The 22,701-nt window shown below is 38.9% G+C and overlaps 1 protein-coding gene across 1 annotated transcript in view; it reads left to right on the top strand.

Moving 5' to 3' along the window:
- Window positions 1-17,929, top strand: part of SMAD1 (SMAD family member 1) — a 78,371-nt gene extending 60,442 nt beyond the window's left edge. Inside the window, exons 3-7 of the mRNA XM_043568052.1 lie at window positions 742-999; window positions 3,525-3,641; window positions 6,799-7,020; window positions 12,470-12,726; window positions 16,539-17,929. Of these exons, the coding sequence (XP_043423987.1) occupies window positions 742-999; window positions 3,525-3,641; window positions 6,799-7,020; window positions 12,470-12,726; window positions 16,539-16,682 (998 nt within the window). The 3' untranslated portion in view covers window positions 16,683-17,929. The remainder of the gene's footprint in view (window positions 1-741; window positions 1,000-3,524; window positions 3,642-6,798; window positions 7,021-12,469; window positions 12,727-16,538) is intronic.
- Window positions 17,930-22,701: the final 4,772 nt, after the last annotated feature.

Here is a 22,701-nt window from a genome sequence, read left to right as displayed (position 1 = left end):
GAGTATCCAATTAGCAAAATGTGGTTTATATGACCTGTTTCCTCCTTTGCCTGTCAGGCAAAATATGGATTACTGAAAAGTGGGTTAAATGCATGAAGATCATCAGAGAACAGAGTTTTGTGAAGTAGGACGACTTGGACACAACATAAAGTCTGTCCCACAAAACATCATATTTTGTCTAATTAACTACTTTTAATGGCATTTGGATTTTATGCTGCTCACCATATTTATCCTCTGAACGTTATTTACTGTGCCTTCTTTTGTTTCACAGTGAGTTAATGTGTCCATTTAAAACATTTATGGTGAATAATTCATACCATTCAATAAGTATTAACTCTTAAATGGAACATCTTATCAACCAGGGCTGGAAAAGTGGAATTGTCAGTGGTGGTACATGTTCATAATTGTGCTTTGGTTTTTAGTGAATGAAAACATTAAGAATGGGGAAACCTTGTGGACATTTTTAACATAAAAGGTGTTTCGCAGACTTTCCTTGGACAGTATGTCAATGCTACAGGTCTGGGGCATAAGTCACGGCAGATTCTAAAGAGACCACTTGTTACTGCATTTATTCCTCAGTGAAAAATGGCTCTTCATTTGCATGATGCTTTTGAGTTGGCAGCGGGGCAGGGTTCAGATAATTTGTTGTTACTTACAGATTATGTTTCTACTTCATTGTGATGTGATTACAGATTTTCATCATTTTCATTTTCATCTCTCTCTTTTCTTCCCCTTTTCTAGTTCTTCCTCCAGTGCTGGTTCCAAGACACAGTGAATATAATCCTCAGCACAGCCTATTAGCTCAGTTCCGTAACTTAGGACAAAATGAGCCTCACATGCCACTCAACGCAACTTTTCCGGATTCTTTCCAGCAACCCAATAGCCATCCGTTCCCTCACTCCCCCAGCAGTAGCTACCCCAACTCTCCTGGAAGCAGCAGTGGCACCTACCCGCACTCCCCCACCAGCTCAGACCCAGGAAGCCCTTTCCAGATGCCAGGTAGGTCGGAAAGTTCAGTGATGTTCCGGCAAGTGGCCCTGCTGCTGCGGAGTCGGGGGAACTCTGAGCGGACCTGTGCGCAGAGAGCTCTTCGGCTCTGGTACCTGGCACTTGGCTCTCAGACGGGGGTACCGCCCTGGGCGAAGGGAGACCTCGCAGTCAAGGAAGCAAATGTCCTGTTTGTCAGGCGCAGATGCTTGAATAAGTTTTATTTCTGATTTTGAAGGGTTTTTGAAACAGCTGCATCCTTCTGGGAGTGGCATAATTGTTACAGTCTTCGCTCTTGATAAAAGAGAGGAAGAGAAAAATAATGTGCTGCGCACATTTGCTGTACGTGAAAAAAAACTCCTGTTATAAGTGCAGCCTCAGAAAAGATATTTCCTGAGGGATCACACCCCCCCCCCACACTTAATTAAATTCATTTAAGTGGTGATGTAATCCCAAGAAACATATACTTTAGCAACAAAGGAAATGCAACAGAAGTACTGGAGACCATCTGCTTGTTTAACTTAGCAAAGACAAAAACAATTATCCTTCTTTTTTAGACTTAACTGATGGTGTAATGTTTATCAAAATAAATGATTAATTAGGACATTATATTTTCAAATTATAGGTTAGGAAGCAAGCATCTCACAAAAAATGATGAGTGCCAAATTCCTTGCCAGTAGACCTCAAGGAGGATACTGTAAACAAAGATGTACTTAACATCGATTAACATTTCAAGAAAGGAAAATGGGTGGGCAAGCAAGTTTATTAGGCAACTTGAAATGGGTTTAAGTGAATGGGAATTTGACAACAGGCTGGTTATGTCCTCAAAAATTGAAAAGCGTCCACATTTGATAGTGCTGTCTTTTATTACTTTTTTTGTTTTCAGCCTTTTATTTTTGCATCGTTTTGTTTTGCAATCCAAAACTCCTTAGAACAGGGCAGTGTGGGTGTGTGGGAAGGGCAGGGGAGGGGGAAATATAGATTAGTTTAGAAATCAAACTAAGTATCATCTGGTTATTTCCTATTGCCCCCACCCTCACCCGGAACTGTTGGGTTTGATAAAGAGGTTAGTGGTGAAGAGATGGTTTCAGAAGCTTGGGAGCAGCAGCAAACCCAGGGTGGACCCCCGGAGTGAAAAACGGGAAGATTATTGCTTGAGTTTATTTACACTTTGTTCCCCGGCTGTCAGGGATTAAGACGCAGGCCAAGCAAAGGTGATGTGGAAAAGAGCCGCCAAAGGTGGGAGGAGGCACTTATGGGCATAGTAGAGCATCACCCATAGGTAGCAGGTAGCACTTTCTCAGTGCTGCTGGTGCCACAGGCTGCTGAGGACATTTTCACCAGCTCGTTTGTGGAAATTTATCGGATTTGGTCTCAGAGGATGCTCTAGGTCTTCATTCCTGGCTGGAAGCAAAGCGGAGTCAGTGTTACAGCTGCAGGGAAGAAGCTGAATTAAAATAAGCTGGAGGAAAGGGTGAAAAAGGCATCCAGATAAGGTCCCCATAGTCCTGTCGTTGTGTCGTGAGTCCTTGCTTGTTAGCCGCTGGATGGTGGAAGTTACTGGGTTGCAATTCAGCTGGAGAGTCAGTCTTTGGAAATCTCTGAAAAGCTGTGAAGGAGCAGCAGTATTAGCTATTTGTGTTCAGCAGTTGCCCTGAGTGATCTGGGCTACTTCTCCAAGTTATTCATGGTTCCCTAAGGTAAAACTTTGTTCCCTGCCCTGTCTGGTGTGCTAGATGGGCTCACAATAGCCAGTGAGGAACTTGTTTTTTGATCACAAAGGATTATTTGTGGGGAACCCATACCCCTTATTTTATTTAAGAAAACACAAAAGACCTATATTAGTGTTCTTTGATTCAAGTCATGTTGTTTGCCTTATTGCCAGCTGACTTTGAGCTTTCTAGAAGAAGCATATATAAATTCTGAAATAGAAGATGGCTGTGATAAACTGATTTATTTCCTGTTATTCTGCTACTAGGGGTTTTAAAACTAGTGATTATTTAAGCAGGTAGGGGTAAGGTAGTCCTAACAGATTGCTTGAAGTCATGGAAAATTAACAGTTTAAATCCGTAAACTAATTGGCGATAATGAAACTCCGTTGGTAAATTCCTAAAAGCCTGTGGGTTTAAAGTAAGAAACCCTGAAGCTCTTTTTCTTAAGAGATCCTACGTAGCTTTCAAAGGTTTTCCATCCACCAGTGAAACTATGAAATGCAGAGGTCCTCTTAAAGTGGACTGTATGAGAACATGTTTAAATGCTCTCCTGATTGTTTCAAGACAGCATGATTCTGGAAAGGCAGATGACTTCTGGAACTGGCATATAGTGCTTTTCCTCACCCTGAATCTTCTCTACGGTTGTACAAAATCACGAGATGCCGGTCATTTTCAGGAAGTGGACACCGAGTTCAGTGTCTAGCGTCCATTTTCTGATGAGGTTGAAATGGCAGTTTAATCTCAGGAATTTCACAGAATTTATGTTTTAAGTGTGTGTGGTTATTTAAAGATAAAGAAATCTTTTCTTTTTCTTAAACTTTGTAGCTGATACGCCCCCGCCTGCTTACCTGCCTCCTGAGGACCCCATGACCCAGGATGGCTCCCAGCCAATGGACACAAATATGATGGCACCTTCACTGCCCTCAGAAATCAACAGAGGAGGTAAAATGAATTGCTGTTTATCCCTTTTTAGTGTCTAAAGTTTATCTGTCCAAATGTTACTTTCTCTCACAAATGTTTATTAGTCTGTAAAAAGAAGCTATTGGAGAAAGCACAATAAGAGAAGCTGGAGAGAGAGAATTTTTTGGATTTCAAGTAAGTCTTTTATATGAAGAACAAACATACTGATTTGACTAATGAAGGCCTGTGTATAATTGTGTGGTCATCTGTTTTGAGCACAATACTTAATAATTTTAAATTGGCAATAAAAGAATATTTTTAAGTGAAGGACAAAGGTAGGTATTGAGAAACAGTGAGCATAACTTTACTGAAGTGGGGCTGTCACTGGTGATGTCCAAAATTAGAAGTTCATATAACAAGGCTTCCCAAAGTTTCCTTTGTTGGTAGAGTCTTAGCCCTCATCCATACACAGCTGCAACTAGAAAGAACTACTAACATTTTTTTCTTGCTATATTTACTTGTTTCTAACCTTGTTACAGAAAGGGGTTGAGGCATGTGTTTTTCCTGTTCTCACCTGGAAAAACTTAGAAGCAGAACCTATAAGCAGGTCGGGTCATTCCTTTCCCTTTCTGGTGGAGGATGGGTGTGTTTCGAGGTCTGCAGTGGCTAGCGAGGTAGGCCTAACAGAGCAGAGAACTGAGAGCAGTGAGTGTCGGAAGAATCCCTGAGCACCTGTAGGAAGTCATGACCAAATGGTGGAAGAAAACTGTTCCCAGACAACCTCTCGTGGAGGAAGATGCTTCACTGGTGCACTCAACACGTGGCATGAAACTTCACTGTGTAAATTTTATGCAAATTGAAGTTTTAAGGCAATCTAGTTACTAGGTGTAGGTCTCATTTCATTCTGACTTTATTAAAATTGGAGATATCTCAGACTTTGTCAGAGTTGCTTACATCTTGTAAATTCTTAAAATCTGATGACGAAAGAACCTTTTTTAGATGTGCAGTGTAATAAATTGGAATGTACACCTTCCTATTTTATTTGTTTATTGTTAAAGTTTATTTATTTTGGGGAGGGGAGGAGGAGTAGAGAGAGAGAGAAGGAGACAGAGGATCTGAATCAGGTTCTGTGCTGTCGACGTGGAGCCCGATGCGAGGCTCAAACCCACAAACCATGAGATCACGACCTGAGCCAAAGTCTGACGCTCAACTGATTGAGCCACCCAGGTGTCCCTGAATGTACACCTTTTTCATCTGTAAAATATTTTTACATCTTTATTGGCTCTGTATCTGGTGGTTCCTGATAATCTCTAGAACATCTTCCCAAACATAATTATGAACCAACAGATAAAGCTTCTGGTTGGGGAAAGTGACTTGTGTCTCACATATCTTTGGAATAGGTATTTGGGGAAGAAGGATCGCAGGAGAGAATGGACACAGGACTGCTCTACAGCTATGAGCGTGTGGACCCTGTAGCTATTGTTGTTAAGCCTAAAATGTCTGATTTCAGGAAACAGGCCTTTAAATTGCTTTAAAATTTTTCCTTTAAATAGCTTTTAAAAATTTCCCCATTAGAAATAAGTTCACAGTTAATATCTTCATGAGGAAAGAATGTTGGCCTTTCTGTTACTGTTTTACCTTTGGTGGTTTTCCTAAAGCAGGAGTCAGCACACTACAGCCCACAGGCCAATTCAGCCTGCTGCCTGTTTTCTGTAAATAAATTTTTATGGGAACACAGCTATGTCCATTACACGTTATCTGTGGCAGTTTTAGCACTACGAGGGCACAGTTGAATAGTTACAGTAGAGACCATATGCCCCACAAAATCTTTCTGGTCTTTTATAGAAAAATGTTGTCATCTTCTGACCTAAATGAGTAGTATTTTGAACAATCCTGATAGCTGATAAAAGCCTTCTATAATGATGTTACAGTCTTCTTTTAAGATTTAGCACTATGTAAATTACTAAAATTTCATTCTTTGAAATACAGTAAATTGACATGGGATAGTTGCTTAGCAGGGAAGATAGTGTATGCTTGTTTTTGGCTCACCTGATCCAGTATATAGAGCAGCTAATGTGTGTGTGGATTTTTTTAAGGATTGTTCTGTTTTCCTTACCTAATTCTAAAATAAAGTGCATTATGATATTTGTGGAGGTTGTTGTTAAATGAACACAGAAGTACTTTTTCCTAAACAGTCCAGTTTATGCTTCTAATGTGGATATTCTTTCTCTTTGTACATTTGTATGCTCAGGACCTCATAAACCTCAGATCATTACATATTGGCACAGTGGGCATACGTGGTTTATATTCCTGGAATCTCTAAAGCAGTGGTAAAAGAGGTTTTACTACAGAAGGAACTTATCTTTAGAACCTTTTAGTTGCAAATGTTTAGAAGCATGTTCTGTTTGGAGATTTGTTAGTCTTAAGAGATTTGACTTAACAAGCTGCATCCTGTCAGTAAAGTTGGGTAATTTCCATTGTTGGCCCATTCTGGGAATGGAGAGACAAAACACACCTGCTCTGCATGACTTAAAGCAAATATAAGGAAGTTAGCATGAAATCTGGATGAGAGAGATATGATTCATTCTGTAAAAATGGCCAGCTGGCAAGATTTCTTCCTGAGTTTAAGGACTGGAGCAAAGCTGTGGCTGTGATAGTTATTGGCAGCTTAATGTGAAGTAAGGGAACTTCTTATCAATAATTAGAAACCGATTTTCATTGCTTTGAAACAGCATAGGCCTACTAAGGCTTTGTTGAAAGTCACCCTTTTTCTGCCAGCACCTTTGGCACATTTCCTGTCCTCGATTGTTCTCTTTCCATTTGTTTTTCACTTGCCACTTGTGTTTCTTTAGATGGTGAGCCAGCATCTGTGGTGGGGGTAATTTCCATTTTGGCATATTACGGAGCAAGTAGCATATTGTGAGTGTGCAGCAAATGCTGTTGGTATGCTTGCTTAGCTGGCGTTTTGGTTATCTGATAGTAATTGGAGAAAATTATTTTCCAGTTGAAGGAGGACGTCACACTTTATGAGGTGAGGAGTACCTGTTTCAGATATCCTAGAGAAACCGTATACATTCTAATAGCAGTTGCCGTCCCGTACCTGCATTCCAGGGTCCTGAGCCAGTTTGACAACACAGCTTCAGTGTTTGAGAGCCCGAGGCACTCGCTGAGATTGACTGTAAGGTTTTCTTTCTTACAGATGTTCAGGCGGTCGCTTATGAGGAACCAAAACACTGGTGCTCTATTGTCTACTATGAGCTCAATAATCGTGTGGGCGAAGCGTTCCATGCCTCCTCCACAAGTGTGTTGGTGGATGGTTTCACCGATCCTTCCAACAATAAGAACCGTTTCTGCCTTGGGCTGCTCTCCAACGTTAACCGGAATTCCACTATTGAAAACACCAGGCGGCATATTGGAAAAGGTGAGTTTTCACTTGAACCTCTTTCACATGTGTGTCTGTTGTGCCCCTGTTCCCCTAGAACTGACGCAGTTGTTCCTGGAGCAGCCTACCAGGGCAAACACCAGGTAATAAACACTGGCTCCGGTTTGTAAATAGCTTTTCAGTTTGTATTATCAGGACACTACTCACTTTTCAGTCAGCAGTGTTTGTGTCCTGCCACCTCATAGGAATTGATATTAACCAGCTGAAATATTGATCTGGGAGGGGGGGACACTCTTTCATCTTGTGTTTTGCTGCAGAATAAAATAGCTGTTAAAGAGTGACTTACAACCTAAAACTAAATGCAAGTTAAAACAAGTAAACCTAATATGTTTCAAATGAGTACCATAACTCACTGGGAAAAATAAAGAAAGAACCAGTCCAGAATAACTTAGGAATATAGTATTTGGCTATGTTTCTTCAGTCTGGGCCAGGTAGGGTAGAGTGCTTGTAAACAAATCCCGAGCTCATTTTAGTAGGCTTTGATTGCTTAGTAGCAGTATGAATAAAAGTTATGGAACTTTTAGTTATAAGATTAAGCAAATGACTGAATGTGGATGTTTCCGGGAGCCTGGATTTTCACTGTGGAGTAAGAAACATACAAGTATGGAGGAGGGCAAAAAATTCACCCTGTGGAGGTATCAGGGTGAAATCATGACTTAATAATACATGTACGTATGTGTGTACACGTGGATGTGTGTGTGTATGCGTATGCATATTTAGATGTGCTCATACGTGCATGTAGTTTCTGATCTGTCTGCTGAAAGGGCCAGCAGGCAAAGATGCCCAGGAGCCATAAACACGTCTGGTTCTCAGCTCATCATCTCTAACACCATTTCCCACTGAGAGGAGTCAGGACTCCTCAGGGAAAGGGCTGACTCCCAAGTCCGGACCAGGTAGACAGAGTTGAGCCTGGAACATTTTGTTATATCAGAAAGTGAAGAGATGCCAATGAAAGTGATAGGGGCGTGTCACAGGAGCCATCTTGGAGGTGCTTCCCCTGGCCACTTCTGGGACAGTTTGAGTAACAAAATAATGAAGTATGGCATGGATTTTAAGCCACTGAAAAACCATAGTAATTTATAAGCTCGTGCCAATAATACATAGATAAGGATAAGGAATGAATGGGGAAAGCTGGTTCACAAATGTGCAGTGAGTGCTAGAGTTTGAAAGTCATCATTTTGCAGCCATCAGGCAAGAATCCTCAGTGAATACTAAAGAGAGAATTTTTTGCAAGAATCAGGATATTTGCATGGTCTTACAGTGTCTCCTCACAGACTGCCTATGAGTAACAAGGGAGAATAGAAATGAGTAGTTATACAGTGGAGACATTGGACAGCATCTTGACTGGGAGATCAAAATTATCGTCACCAGTGAGAGACAGATGGATCCTATATACCAGCAGATGTGATGCCCTGAGAAAGAAGTAACATCACCTGTGCAGAATTCCAGTTGAGAATGCAAATCTGAATCTAATCATGGGGAAACTTCAGACAAATCCAAAATGAGGAACATTCTATTAAAAAGGGTGAAGAGGAACTGTATTCTTCTAAAATATCAATGTCAAGAGACAAAGGTGTGAAATGTTCCAAATTAAAAGAGATTAAAGTGATATGACAGCTAGGTAATAAGCTGACCCTGGGCATGATCTGTACCAGACAGGAAAAATACCACAGAGGACCTTATTGGGATCAGCAGGCAAAGTTAAAATATGAGTGGTAGATTGGATGAGAGTATTATATCAATGTTACATATACTGGCATTGCTAACTATATTGTCACTATGTAAGAGAGAATGCCTGTTCTTAGGAAATACACACATATATGCATATATACACATGTCTATCCATCTAAAACAAATCTGTGTCAGAATATATATAAGGATGTATATGTGTGTATATGTTTATGTATACATATACACATATGTGTGTATATACATATACACATATATGCATATGAGAGTGTGTGTGAAAAAAATAGAGGGGAAGGACGTGCGAATGATAAAAAATATAGAATAAATTGTCACAATAAATGAATCAGGATAGTGGTTACGTGGGTCTTCTTTTGTTTTTCTTGGCTGTTTGTTCTGTTTCTGTACATTTGAAATTATTTCCAGAGTAAACATTTTTTTTAAAATGACCTACTATAAAATTTAGAACAGTGGACCAAATCGAGAGGTCATTTAGTAAATGCTTAAAAGGCATTTGAGGTAAAGTTCAATACTCGATCCTGGAAAAAACAAACAAACAAACAAAGAAACAAAAAAAAACCTCCTAAAACAGGACTTAATAGTTCCTTAATATGATTAAGGGGGAAAAAAACCAAATCCTAAACTCCGCATTTAATGATGAAATGCTTGAACCTAGGTTCATAACATATAGATCTCTTTCCATGATCTGCAAACCCTGAAAATTGTACATAAACACAATATTGCATATATTTGGGATCAAGGGAGAAATTTTTCATTAAGTTCTAAAGTTGACCGTTACCCCAAAGTAGTAAAAAGCCATTGCACTCTAGAATATTTCTATTAAAAATTAGGAAGAAAATACGGATTCTGGGAATGCTGATACTTAACATTGTTCCAGATATCTTGACTAGCGTATTCAAATGTAGAATTATTGATAATGGAAATAAGCCAAAATTGTAATTATTGCAGATGATATGATTAATTGATAATATTTTTGGGAGAGATTCTTGAACTGAAGTTAGTAGGTCAAGGGTCTTGATATATTATGCCAATTACTTTCCAGAAAGCTTTTATTAATTTCCACTTATACCATAAGTCTATGGATGAGTGCCTTTCTTTTTTCACTGATGTAGGTATTACTGACATAGTAATACTCGTGGTCGTTGTGTTTATTCAGAAGTTATGGTTGTGTATCTAGAAACCTTTAAAAATTTAGTTTTAGAGATTTTATGTCAGTTTTCTTTAATCTGGCAATAACCAGTTAGAAAATATAATGTAGAGGAAAATCATGCTTCTAATATCAACAGAAAACGTAAAATTTTGGAAATAATATGAATGAGCAATACATGAGAATTAGGTAAAGAAAACCAAATTTTACTGAGAGAGAAAATTTAGATATGTAAATAAGCAGTCTGTGTTCCTTAAAGAGAAGGCTTAATATTGTGAGAATATTTTAAGGATATCCTTTCTTCCTAATTCAATTTATGGTTTAAAATAATCCATGCCAGAATCACAATGTGTTATTTTTTGAAAGTCGGAAAATATGATCTGAATATTACCTGCCGGTTAAACAAGTGAAAATAGCTAATTTTTTTAATGGAAGAGTAAAGAAAAAATTCTTGATGTTAGGTTAATTATGAAACTACAATTAAGTCAGGGTATAGACAAAATGGTAGAATAAATTAAACTCAGACTATGTTGTATTTCAAAATTAATGTATGTTAAGTGAAGCATAACAAATCAGTAGTCTTCTAATGGTCCTGCAGTAACAAAGTTAGTTTTTAGTTGAGGCTGTAGGGAGGAACCCTGACCTCATTTCACATATGCAAATAGATTAGTGAATTGAGGGGGTTTTTTTTAATGGCAAGCTGGTAAAAAGCAAGAAGAAAAATACATTTTATCGGAGACAGAAATTTTCTAAGCATAAAAAGCAATAGAAAAGATCACAAGAGAATTTGACTACTCAAAGCTTTCAAACTTCTGTAGGTTAAAAAAAAAAACCAAACACCAAGAACAAAATTAAAAGACAAAGGACTGATAGGGAAACAAATAGGAAATAAATTATTTATATCTTACTTGCAGCTCATAAAAAATAATAAAAATATTAGAACCCCAGTAGGATACATAGGTAAGAAATATGAACAGTAAGTTCGTAAGAGAAACACAGATGGCTAATAAACATATGAGAGCATATCCAGTCTCACATGTAAATGAAAACAATATTGTTTTTCAGCGAAAATTTATTTTAATTTATTTGTTTATGTCTTAAACTCACTCAGTACTGGCATGGGCAAAATGATAAAGGCACTCATATACTGCCGGTAGGGTGTAAATTGATATAAGCATTCTGGAAAGTCGTTTGGCAAAGTGAATCAAGAGCTTTCGATCCAGTGATTTAACTTCCAGGAATCTCTCCTAAGGATATTATCAAAAATTATCCAGAGACATTTATCCTGGCATTGTTACAAGAGAAGAAAATTAGTGTCAACACTATGGTCCAGTAACGGGCGAATCGCTAAAGTAAATTGTTGTATCCATATAATCGTGTAGATAACTTTAAATGTTTACAGAGAAAGTTTAGTAATAGTCAGAACCAAATACAGCACATCAAACTGTTAACTTTTGCCTCTACATCACTAAACAAGTGATGATATTTTCTTATTCTTTATATTTTGTTTTACCTTCTAAATTTTTGAAAATGAAAATTCCTCATTTTTATAATCAGGAGAAAAAGTAAACACGTGTGTGTACGCACACACACACAGTTTCTCGTGCGTGCGCTCTCTCTCTCTCTCTCTCTCTCAAATTGTTTTCTCTACATCAAGCAGGAAAATGGACTTCTTCTCCAGCAGCTATTTAATTGCCACAGAAGTCGTAGACGTTGTGTGTACATGTAAACACAACACATAATATTTTGGATTGGATTGGAGACCGTAGTTTTAGCATTGGCTGAGCCATGCTGGAGTTGCCTGCAAGGTGGATTGTTTAAAGCCACATGGCATGGGACTCTGTTTGCTGCGTGGCCTATAATAATCTCCCTTAATGGTGTAGGGCTTTGTCAGAACGTGTTCCCCCCCCCCCCCCCCGTTTCCTTTTTTTAAAGGCTGGGTAGGATCAATTTCCTACACTCCTGGCACTCTAAGATGTCACAGGAAGAAGTTTGGAGCAGATGGTAGTTCAGGGAGATCAGATTCCACACAGTATGAATTATTTTTATAGTTCCCCCCCCCACCCCCCAGACCTTCATCTTCTAGCTCTCAGCACTACTTCCTCCATGTGGTTTTCTAGCCCTTTTACTTTTGATTCTCCCTTCTCCTACCCTAACATTTTCAAAGAGCTGAGCTACAAAATAAATGCAAGAAAGAGAACTCATATGATGAGTATATGTAGAATCCAATAATAAAGTCCGGCTTTATTATGCTGTATTTTTAGAGTGAGAATATGCTTTCAATCCATGGCCAAATAGGGCATTAGACTCTTATCAAAATGAACTTGCTGTATCTCGCTACTAATTTTTACGAGACTGTGTTGTTATATTATTTCTTAGAAACCTCTTAGACATACACGTTAACAAAAGGACATTGTATTAGCTAATATGGTTAACTAAGATTTTATCAGCTGTACGAGATTTAGAGAAAAACCGAAGTTTAAATCCATGCGAATTCATATATTGAAGAGACACAGATGCCTTGCAGCTGTGAGAAATGGTAATGAATATGATCCGTCCCTTGTCTTCCTACAGGAGTGCATCTTTACTATGTGGGAGGGGAAGTGTATGCCGAATGCCTCAGCGACAGCAGCATCTTTGTGCAAAGTCGGAACTGCAACTACCATCATGGATTTCACCCCACTACTGTTTGCAAGATCCCTAGTGGGTGTAGTTTAAAAATTTTTAATAACCAAGAATTTGCTCAGTTATTGGCACAGTCTGTGAACCATGGCTTCGAGACAGTCTATGAGCTCACTAAAATGTGTACTATCCGCATGAGCTTTGTAAAAGTAAGTAAGTCCTCTGCTTAGGCTTTAACATGTTTGCTGTGCTTTCTCGCAGTATATGAATCTATACCCTCTTGATATATGTCCATAGAAGCCAACATTATTACCTAGGCATTTTTTAAACTTTAGTGAGGATGTCGGTTATTAGGATACAATTAGAATATAGGAGTGTTTGTATTTAAATGTCAACAGTGTAGCAGGCTTTAATAACTTTTTCCTCTTCAAATAAGCACTATTTTAGCTACTGTAATACCATAAGAATATGTTTTGTTGTATATTTAACATATATAATTTAAATGCACGATTTTCTTAAAAGATTAATTCAGTAAACAAACCCCCCTTCCTTTTCATTCTGCGTTTTTAGTACCTTTATGATGATAACATTTGTTGCTTTTGTTTCAGCAATAAATGAGTGATCTTTTTTAAATAAAAGTTCACCATGCTGGGGTTTATTTGTGATAGGTCAGGTTTTTTTAATGGTTCCAGTAAAACCTCATGATTTTCCTATAATTCAGAAGTTAATAAGACCCTTGCCCAAAGATCAGTAGATACCTTCGTTCTAAGACTGTTGTTAGGGTTGAGGATGGAGAAGGTTAAAGACATTGCTCACAATAATTGATCTCTTTCTCCCTTCTCTTCCACCTCCAAGAAATAAAAAAAATTTTAAGATGTCAAAATTAAATATCAAATATCTGACTAGATTTTCATGAGTTGTAACTTATTCTAGTAACTGACTTGTCTCTAAATACTCAAAGATAAATTTTCATCCTCTGTTACCTTGAGAAACAAAACTAATTATATATTTGGGTGAGGCAATCACCTTTTATGTCCTCTCTTCAGAAGCTCACCCAACTTGTTGTGAAACCTGTTTTGTAATGTATGTATTACAGAGGGTAATTTTGGAACCTTACTTTGTTAATCATCCTTTAGATCAAAGATGCCTTTCCCTGAATATCATTTTTTTCTTACTTCTTGAATCATATTAGCAGATTCTGAGTTTTTTCTCCTGGTGTTGGTTTTCTTGAAACATAATTCACCAGTTTTGTGATGTGTGTGTGTGGCTGAGTATGGTACCTTGTTAGTATTAAAGGAGGGTTTTTACCTTTTAAAGAAGTTTACCAATATGCTGTGTACCTATGAGACTGGAAAGATCTTTCTCATGCACTATTAACATTCACGGTTTAATTTTTGACTTTGCATTTGGCTAAAATGAATTTTAAAATGAAGACTCTGACTTGCCAGCGATGGTTTTTGTTTGTTGGGGTTTTTTTTTTTTAATTTTTTTTTTTTACAGTTGATATATTTTGAGGGAGAGAGGGTTCGTGCTCGCACAAGCAGGGAAGAGGCAGAGAGAGAATCCCAAACAGGCTTTGCGCTGTCACCACAGAGCCCAGCTCAGGGCTCTGTCTCACAAACCATGAGATCGTGCCCTGAGCTGAGATCAAGAGTTGGACCCTTAACTGACTGAGCCACCGAGGTGCCCCTTATTTGTTGTTTTATTGGTATTGAGGAAAGAATACCTATTTTTTTTTAATGTTTATTTATTTTTGAAAGAGAGAGAGAGAGACAAAGTGTGAGCGAGGGAAGGGCAGAGAGAGGGAGACACAGAATCTGAAGCAGGCTCCAGGCTCTGAGCTGTCAGCACAGGGCCCGACACAGGGCACGAACCATGAGATCATGGCCTCAGCTGAAGTCTGGCATTTAGCCAACTTAGCCACCCAGGCGCCCAAGAATAACTATTAAGAGTCAGGAAACCCAGGTTCTAGTTTTATCTGCCATTTTATTTTATTTTATTTTATTTTATTTTATTTTATTTATTTTTTAACATTTATTTTTGAGAGAGCGAGAAAGAGCATGAGTGGGGGGAGGGGCAGAGAGAGAGGGAGACCTAGAATCCAAAGCAGCGTCCAGGCTCTCAGCTGTCAGCATAGAGCCCCACTCGGGGCTCAAACTCCCGAACCGTGACATCATGACAGGAGCTAAAGTCGGACGTTTAACCAACTGAGCCACCCAGGCGCCCCTTAGCTGCCATTTTAACTGTGTGATTAAGGCACAGGGATCTTTTGCCCTTCCTCATGTTCATCTTTAAAATGGGTGGATAGAGTTGGGAACTGTGGTAATCATTACAGAGTTCCCTTGATGAGTCTATTATTCTTGAAGGGCCACTCAAGAAGAATCTATGACTCTACTGCTCCAGTTGGATTTCTCTTCAAACTCATATTGTTTACCCTGTCACTTTTAATGGTTTTACTTTTATAGATTTTTAATTATTTACACACAAGTAAAAACAAACTTTACACTAATAAAAAGTGTTTATGATACGAGGATATGCATTAAAAATGTATTGGATTTCATTCATTCAGCAAATATTTTTAGCACTATTCCAGAGAATTAATACAAAGATGAAAAAAATCACCTTAAAGTTTCTAGCTTCACAAATGCTTACAGCCTAGTATATGCTTAATTATAAAATAACGTGATATATACTGGAATGGAGGGCAATATAAGATATAATAGACATAGCTGGGAAGCTGGATTTGGAAAGCTAAGGGTGAACAAATTTTGTTTTAAAACTCCTGCTGACATGATGAAGGGCAGCTGCTTATCATACATTTGCAACAACAAGTTTGCATAGTGTTTATATGGTATTGTTCTTTATTAAAACCATAAGGGTTTTATACCTTGCCCTTGCACACTTAGCATCTTAGAGAAATTATATAGGTCATTTTGCTAATTTTAATAGCCAGTCTTTTTGCCATTTTGAAGATGATCATCTTGGACTTTAAAACATACATTTTCTAAATTATTTGCACAGTAAATTCCCCATATATCTGAAAAATCCAAGTCCATTCAGCTGAACACGTATTTCTAGAGCTTCTGCTTTGTGCCAATCACTGTGCTAGATGTTTGAGATGGAGATAAATAAGATCTGATCCCTGCCTTCAAAGAACTTACTGTCTAATGGGGGAAACAGGCACACATACCTTTAAATTAAACATAGCAGTGTATTGATATTTGTACAAATGTATGAATGTATATACATATGCACTTCATATATCACACCTTCTTCCTGAGAGTTCTGATATTTTTATATGTACTTCTTGAAATTCCTGGAGTAGATAGGTATCAGATAAATAGAACCCAGCCTTCTCTGACATTCCTCATGAAACAAGGGTTTATGAGAGCTTTATATTCCATTGCCCACCACACTAGTGAGTTTTTGATCATTGCAGTTGCAAAATTACCTTTGTCTTTTGCAACTTTAGTGTCCCGATTCAGTCATACTGAAGATGTCTGGCAGACTACCTTCTTGTACAAATGTTTAATGGAATCTATTGATTCAAAGCAATGCTTCGGTGTCCATAATAGCTTTCTGGATATGTATGTGCCTCTGCCCGTTTGCTTAGAGACTGAAAGATCAAGAGCTCTGTGTTGGTAGGAGGACCTTCAGTGGCTGAGGAGGGAAGAAGCAGAAAGTCAGTTTGGCTAACCTGACTTTTTCTTTATTTTCTTGATGATAAAAAGTTAAAAGGTGCCTTCGTTAAATGAAACAGCCTTATGATATATTTGAAACTTTCATTCCCCAAAACCAGTGCCTCTTAACTTTGATTCTGTGGAGGAAACTTAGGGAGCCTAGAACACACCCATCACCTGAAACTGCCTGCCATACTGTATGTGTTTGTGCACACAAGCATCTGTCTTATGGAAGGCATCTGTGTCTTTAATCAAGAGTGTCTGATTACTTGAATTCTTCTTACTTAAAAAGTTTAATCACGGAGTGAAGCAAGTTAAATGACCTCCACTGTGTCTTCTAGGGTTGGGGAGCAGAATATCACCGCCAGGATGTTACTAGCACCCCCTGCTGGATTGAGATCCACCTGCATGGCCCCCTCCAGTGGCTGGATAAAGTTCTTACTCAGATGGGTTCACCTCACAATCCTATTTCATCTGTGTCTTAAACAGCCTCAGGCTTCTGCCTCTTGAAAACTATTGAGCCTTGCATGTACTTGAAGGATGGATGAGTCAGACACGATCAAGAACTGACAAAGGAGCCTTGATAATACTTGACCTCTGTGACCAACTGTTGGATTCAGAAATTAAAAAAATAAAAAAAACAAAAAACCTTGGTAACATACTGTCGATATCAAGAACCTGTTTAGTTTACATTGTAACATTCTATTGTAAAATCAACTAAAATGCATACTTTTAGCAGGACTTCGTGTATAGTTAAAGGAGAGATGGCCAAGCCAGGGACAAATTATCTATTTGGTCCTAAGAGAAATGGTCCTAAGAGATTCTTTTGTGTTTGGCACTTTAAGGTCATCGTTTGGCAGAAGTTTAGCATTAATAGTCTTTCTGAAGTGTGTTTTTATCAGGTTTAGAACCCATGTTGAGTCTTATTTTCATGGGTTTTCATAATGTTTTAAAACTATTTGTTTAGTAATGGGTTTTGTTTGTTTTTTAAGTAAAGTTTAATCTGATGATATACATAGTAATCTTTCTAAAATTGTACGCTGACCATACTGCTGTCAGAATAATGTTAGGTATATGCTCTTTGCTAAATATATATGTACAGAATATTTGGAAGTTAAGAATGGATTAGACTAGTGGACTTAGTATTTGAGGGGGTGGGGGAGAGGGAAATGACAACTGCAAATGTAGAATATACTGTAAAAAGTCAGTTTGTGACTTTCAGGAAACAAACTGATGCCTGAATTTTGCTGTGTTTCAATTTTTTAGACATTTTATCCTTTTCTTTTCTTTTTTTTGTTTTTTGTTTTTTTTTTTTGGGGGGGGCGCCTTCTATCCCATCCTCTCCAAAAAGCAGTTGTGCAGCTGGTTAATTCATGTAACTGTGAGAGCAAATGAGTAATTCCTGCTACTCTGAAATCGACTGCCTATATGTCTCAATACCAACCGTATGGAGTGCTTCAATTTAATAAGCAGTTTTTTATGGAGTTTACAGAAACTGGCTTTAATTTTCAAGTGAATTGTTCACCAACTGTTAAATATTTGGAGGATTTAAAGAACATCCCTGTTTAAATCCATTTCAGACTTTTAAGGATTTTTTTTGTACTGTTTGGTTTTATTTTTCTTCTGCTAATCTTTTATATTCACTTATGCTCTCGTACATTGAGTACTTTTATTCCAAAACTAGTGGGTTTTCTCTACTGGAAATTTTAAATAAACCTGTCATTATTGCTTACTTTGATTAAAAATTTGTCATTTCCTTATTTCACTTGCTAGATTTTAGGATCAATCAGATTTGCTTCTGAATCTTCAGAGCGATTTCTCTCAAATAATTCTTTGCCAAACATAACAAACTAAGTTACTAATACAGAGACAGGGAAACTGAATCATGAAGAGGGCAGCATCCCTATAAATCAGAAAAGGACGTGTGGAACTTCGGAAATTAAGAAAAAAGGAGCAAAATTTGGAATTTTAGACCTAACCGTATAAACTTGTTTATGTGAGGAATTGCAGCACCAACAGTTCTAGATGGACAACACTCTACAGCATCTCAGCTTCACACAAAAAAGCAAGTGTAACGTTGGCCCGGAAGGAGAGCTCAAAACTGCAGCCAGACGGTGTTCGCTTGCCCATCCACCTCCTATGGGAATCCTCTGTCCTCTCTCCCATCCCCCACCCCAACCCCAGACAGTTTGCCCATGAAGGACACAGACTTGAGAAGACTTAGATTCTTCCCTTGGCCACATCGATGCCACCCCTTCTTCTTTTGATATGTCCTTCCCACAGTTGTTTACCATAGCTCTGTTTCTGCCCCGAACTGTAACCAAATAGAAACTTCTGCTGCATCTTGCTGTCTCCAAAAACATTGTGCCAGTGGAGAAAGCCCTGGATAGAATACCTATATTAGTGCACACGTTTATGGGCATCTGCTGGGTCACTTAACTTCAGTGAACCTCTGGTCCCTCACTTGTAAAAAGGAGACACTGTTTCCTTGTCACAAAGTTGAGGTGAAGCTCTTTTGGAAGAAAAAGGTGTGAAAATGCCCTGGAAACATTACTGCATGTGAGTACGGGAGTCACTGTTAAACCCTCCCCTGTGTGCTATTTTCCCATTTCCCTAAGTCATTCCTCTCACGGGTGATCAGGAGTGATGATGGGGATTAGTGTGATACAATAAAGTTAGAGAAGATGAATAAATTAAAACTATTGAGCTTCAACAACGAAGTGTTGCTGAAAATTGTCCAACAATAAAGAGCCAGGGTCAGGATTTCTCACCCTCTTCCTAGCAGTTAGCTATTTTTTTGCTTTCCCCCAGTTCCCATGGCTGCTTGCTGGTACAGTTATGCAAATTGTTAACTGGGTGTAGCACTCTAGTAGGCAGCTTGGAGATAGACTGGGTCAAACTCCAAAATAATCCGGAAGATTGAAACCTACTGGAAGGGGGGACCCTAGGAATTTGCAGCATGGTAAATGAGTCCTTCCTGCTCAAGTGCAATTATTTGTGTTTTTGGTAAAATCTTGATAGAGGTCATTGTCATCATAGGAGACTATTGAGTCTCCTGGAAGTTTCGGATTAAGGGGAAAAAGAGCAACTGTTAGGATTACTTTAAATTCAACAAATTCAAACAAAAAGCAATGCGAGCTGTTTCATAGTAGACCTATTTCCTGCCACCAAGAAACCACGAACGGGGATGATTAGAAGTGGAGGGCCTAGAGCTCCTCACTCCCTCGTTTCCGACATCCAGTGAGTTCCTTAAGTTTCCTGCACCTGTTTAATCACCCATAAAATAGAAGCAACAAAGCCTATCTCATGGAGTTACCATGGAAATTAAGTCAATACACGCGAAGCACTTAGAACTTCTCAATAGATATTAATACAACCAATTCACACTGTCTGGGAAAGCAATCAGAAAATAGTTCAAATCAACAAACATTTGATGAAGACTACTTACCTTTAAAATATGTAAGAAGCACGGTGGGGAATCCTGGCTGACCTCAGGGAGTATGTAGTCTAGTGATAAGAGAAACCCAACGGAGGAAAGCTAGCAGTTTGTGAAGGCTTCCCACGCCAAGCACTGTGAAGCAGTTTCCACACAAGAACATAAGAGAGAATACTCTATCCTCAACTCCTGTCATTTTTCTTATAAATGAGGAAACTAGCCCAGAAGCTAAATAACTTGCCCAAAGTCACGTAGCTAGTTTGGGAATCAGAATTTCAATTCGGGTAGGACTTAAAAATTTAGAGTTAATTCCATTATATATGTTTCTGTTGTTAGTTTGCAGACATAAACAGTATAAAATAAGGCAGAAGGAAAAGCACAAAGGAAAGAAGATACAGTTCAGACTTCAGTGAGTAAAGAGATCCATAAAGGTTTTACAGAGGAAGTGGTATTTAAGGTTGAGCTTTGAAGGTTGGAAGCATTTTCATAATTGGAGAAACTTCTGGGCAAGAGAACAGTCTGAGTAGAAGTATACGTGACAGATAACCTGTTGCTTGGTCCACTCCGGCATCTGCCCACCAGTTTCTGAAGACATTCCTCCAACCTACAGGATTACCGTGGGATTTATCAAACAGTCCCTCTGGCCACTATTAGGTGGTCTCCGTAGGGACCTGTTCTGTAGGAATGCTGAGACTAGAAGAGTTTTTCTGTGTCTGGCTGAAGCTAAGGTAAACCTTGGGATTGTCCCTGCCATCTCTTTGGCTCTATGGGCTGGGGATGAGAACATAAGAGAGAATTTTAAGGGCATCCAGACTGTAGGGTGTAGGACTTACCAAGCGCTGCCACATTCCTGTTAATGGTTATCCTGCGACACCAGAATCTTTATGGCTAATCCGCTCTTGTGCTTCATGTAGTTTGATTTGAGTTTTTGTCAGCCTGCAAGAATACGTGGTTTAAGCAATATGGTATGAACATACTTGAATTTTTATTTTTTTTATTTTTAAAATTTTATTTTTATATTTTTTAATGTTTATTTTTGACAGAGAGAGAGAGAGAGAGACCAAGCGTGAGCGGGGGAGGGACAGAGGGAGGGAGACACAGAATCCAAAGCAGGCTCCAGGCTCTGAGCTCTCAGCACAGAGCCGGATGCGGGGCTCGAGCCCACAGACCACGAGATCATGACCTGGGCTGAAGTCGGACGCTCAACCGACTGGGCCACCCAGGCACCCTGAACATACTTGACTTTTTAAAAAATGCTTGCTTATTTATTTTGAGAAAGAGAGTGCAAGTAAGCAGGAGTGGGGGAGGAGCAGAGAGAGAGAGAGAGAGAGAGAGAGAATCCCAAGCAGGCTCTGCAGGACCATGAGATCATGATCTGAGCTGAAATCAAGAGTCAGACACTTAAACAACTGAGCTACCCAGGAGCCCCATACCTGACTTTTTTAAAGATACACCATTTGTATAGGTAATTTTCTTTTAACCAAACAATACTGGTTCGCTAAAGATTTTTAAAGTCTAAGGAAAACAAAAGGAAGAAACTGAAAATCACCTGTACTAACCGTTGGTGATTAAATTACTTTATCCTTGAACCAGGTGGTTATGACAACCTGGCATAGAGATATTCCGCATGCTATAGGAAATTCAGGTCTAAAGGTTAGTCACTAGCATCAAGGTGATTGGCTCCATTTGCTAAGCAGTTATCGGCACCAACCCTGTGCCAACCATTGTGCTGAGTGATAAAAGCAAATAAATCCCCCGCCCTACCTGTGCAGCTTGCACTCTAATGAGAAAGGAAGATAAGTGACACAATAACATTGTGCTGTGACAGCAGAGGGCACAGAAGGGAATATAAACTGGACCAGAAGACTCAGGGAAGACTTCTCAGAGGGGACGGTGCTAAATGCCCGGCACATTACCGTACCAGATTTAGATCTCATAACTCAGGCTTCACCCAATGCAGAAGACGAGCTGTTTGGTCTCAATGTGCATTGATTTCTTTGTTACATACACATTTCTTATTTTTCTGGGAGAATTGGGATTGTAGGCAGTTTACTGGAAACTCTTTTTTTTAATTGAGTCTGTTGACTGTAATTTTAAAATCTGCACAATTCTTAAGTGGTTTTTAAGGCAGTGGTCCCCAAGGATGGTGCTGGAGGGAATTCTCAGGCCTACAGTTTCTAGGCACTGGAACTGAAAATCTCTTCACGGAAGATCTGGAAGCTCAATGCTAGCAACTGAAAAGCCATAATACATTCTCACCGAGATGCAATTCGCAGTTTAAAAGGCAGGGTCCTGTTATATTTAAAAGCTCAGGAATGGCTTTAAGGAAGACTTTGTGAAAAGCTGACAATGTGTAAATTACCCCCTCCCCTGCCTTGATCTCAAAGACAAGTAAATCAAAGTAAGATAGCCTTGGAGTAAGTTTTTAAAAGGTTAAAAAAAAATAAATTGAAATCAAGCTGCCGTTATTCCTTAAGACTAGATATTTTGTGAGAACATGAGAGAAAATTTTGTTTTTTCCTCTAGTCTTGGGTCAGATGGAGACAAAAGAATAAATTCACCTCCACCATATTTCCATTGCATGGATTTCCATTGCATGGATGTATAGTTATGTTGCAGATGTGATAAAGAGTCTGGGCACATGAATTATATATAGACATTTTTTTTAATGCTGACTCTGTCACCTTCCAGCTGTGTCATCTCAGGCAAGCGAATTAATGTATGAGCTTCAGTCTCATCATCTGTAAATGGAAGAATAATAGTCATACTCTCACAGGTTGTGTGATGCTGTGATGTGCACTAAATACTTGTCACAGAAGCAGGCACACAGTAAGTGCTTAATAGTGGCTTGGGTACAATGGTGACGATGACCTAGAGGGCTTCATCAATACAGGCCTAATAAACTCTTTTTTTTTTTTTTTTTTTTTAATTTTTAATGTTTGGGGCACCTGGGTAGCTCAGTCAGTTGAGGGTCTGACTTCGGCTCAGGTCATGATCTCGCAGTTAGTGGGTTCGAGCCCAGCATTGGGCTCTGTGCTGACAGCTTGGAGCCTGGAGCCTGCTTCAAA

Source organism: Prionailurus bengalensis, chromosome B1, assembly GCF_016509475.1.
Source record: "Prionailurus bengalensis isolate Pbe53 chromosome B1, Fcat_Pben_1.1_paternal_pri, whole genome shotgun sequence".
Lineage (NCBI taxonomy): Eukaryota > Metazoa > Chordata > Mammalia > Carnivora > Felidae > Prionailurus > Prionailurus bengalensis.
Note: the sequence above shows the minus strand (reverse complement) of the source record. Positions and strands in the feature narration are given on the sequence as shown.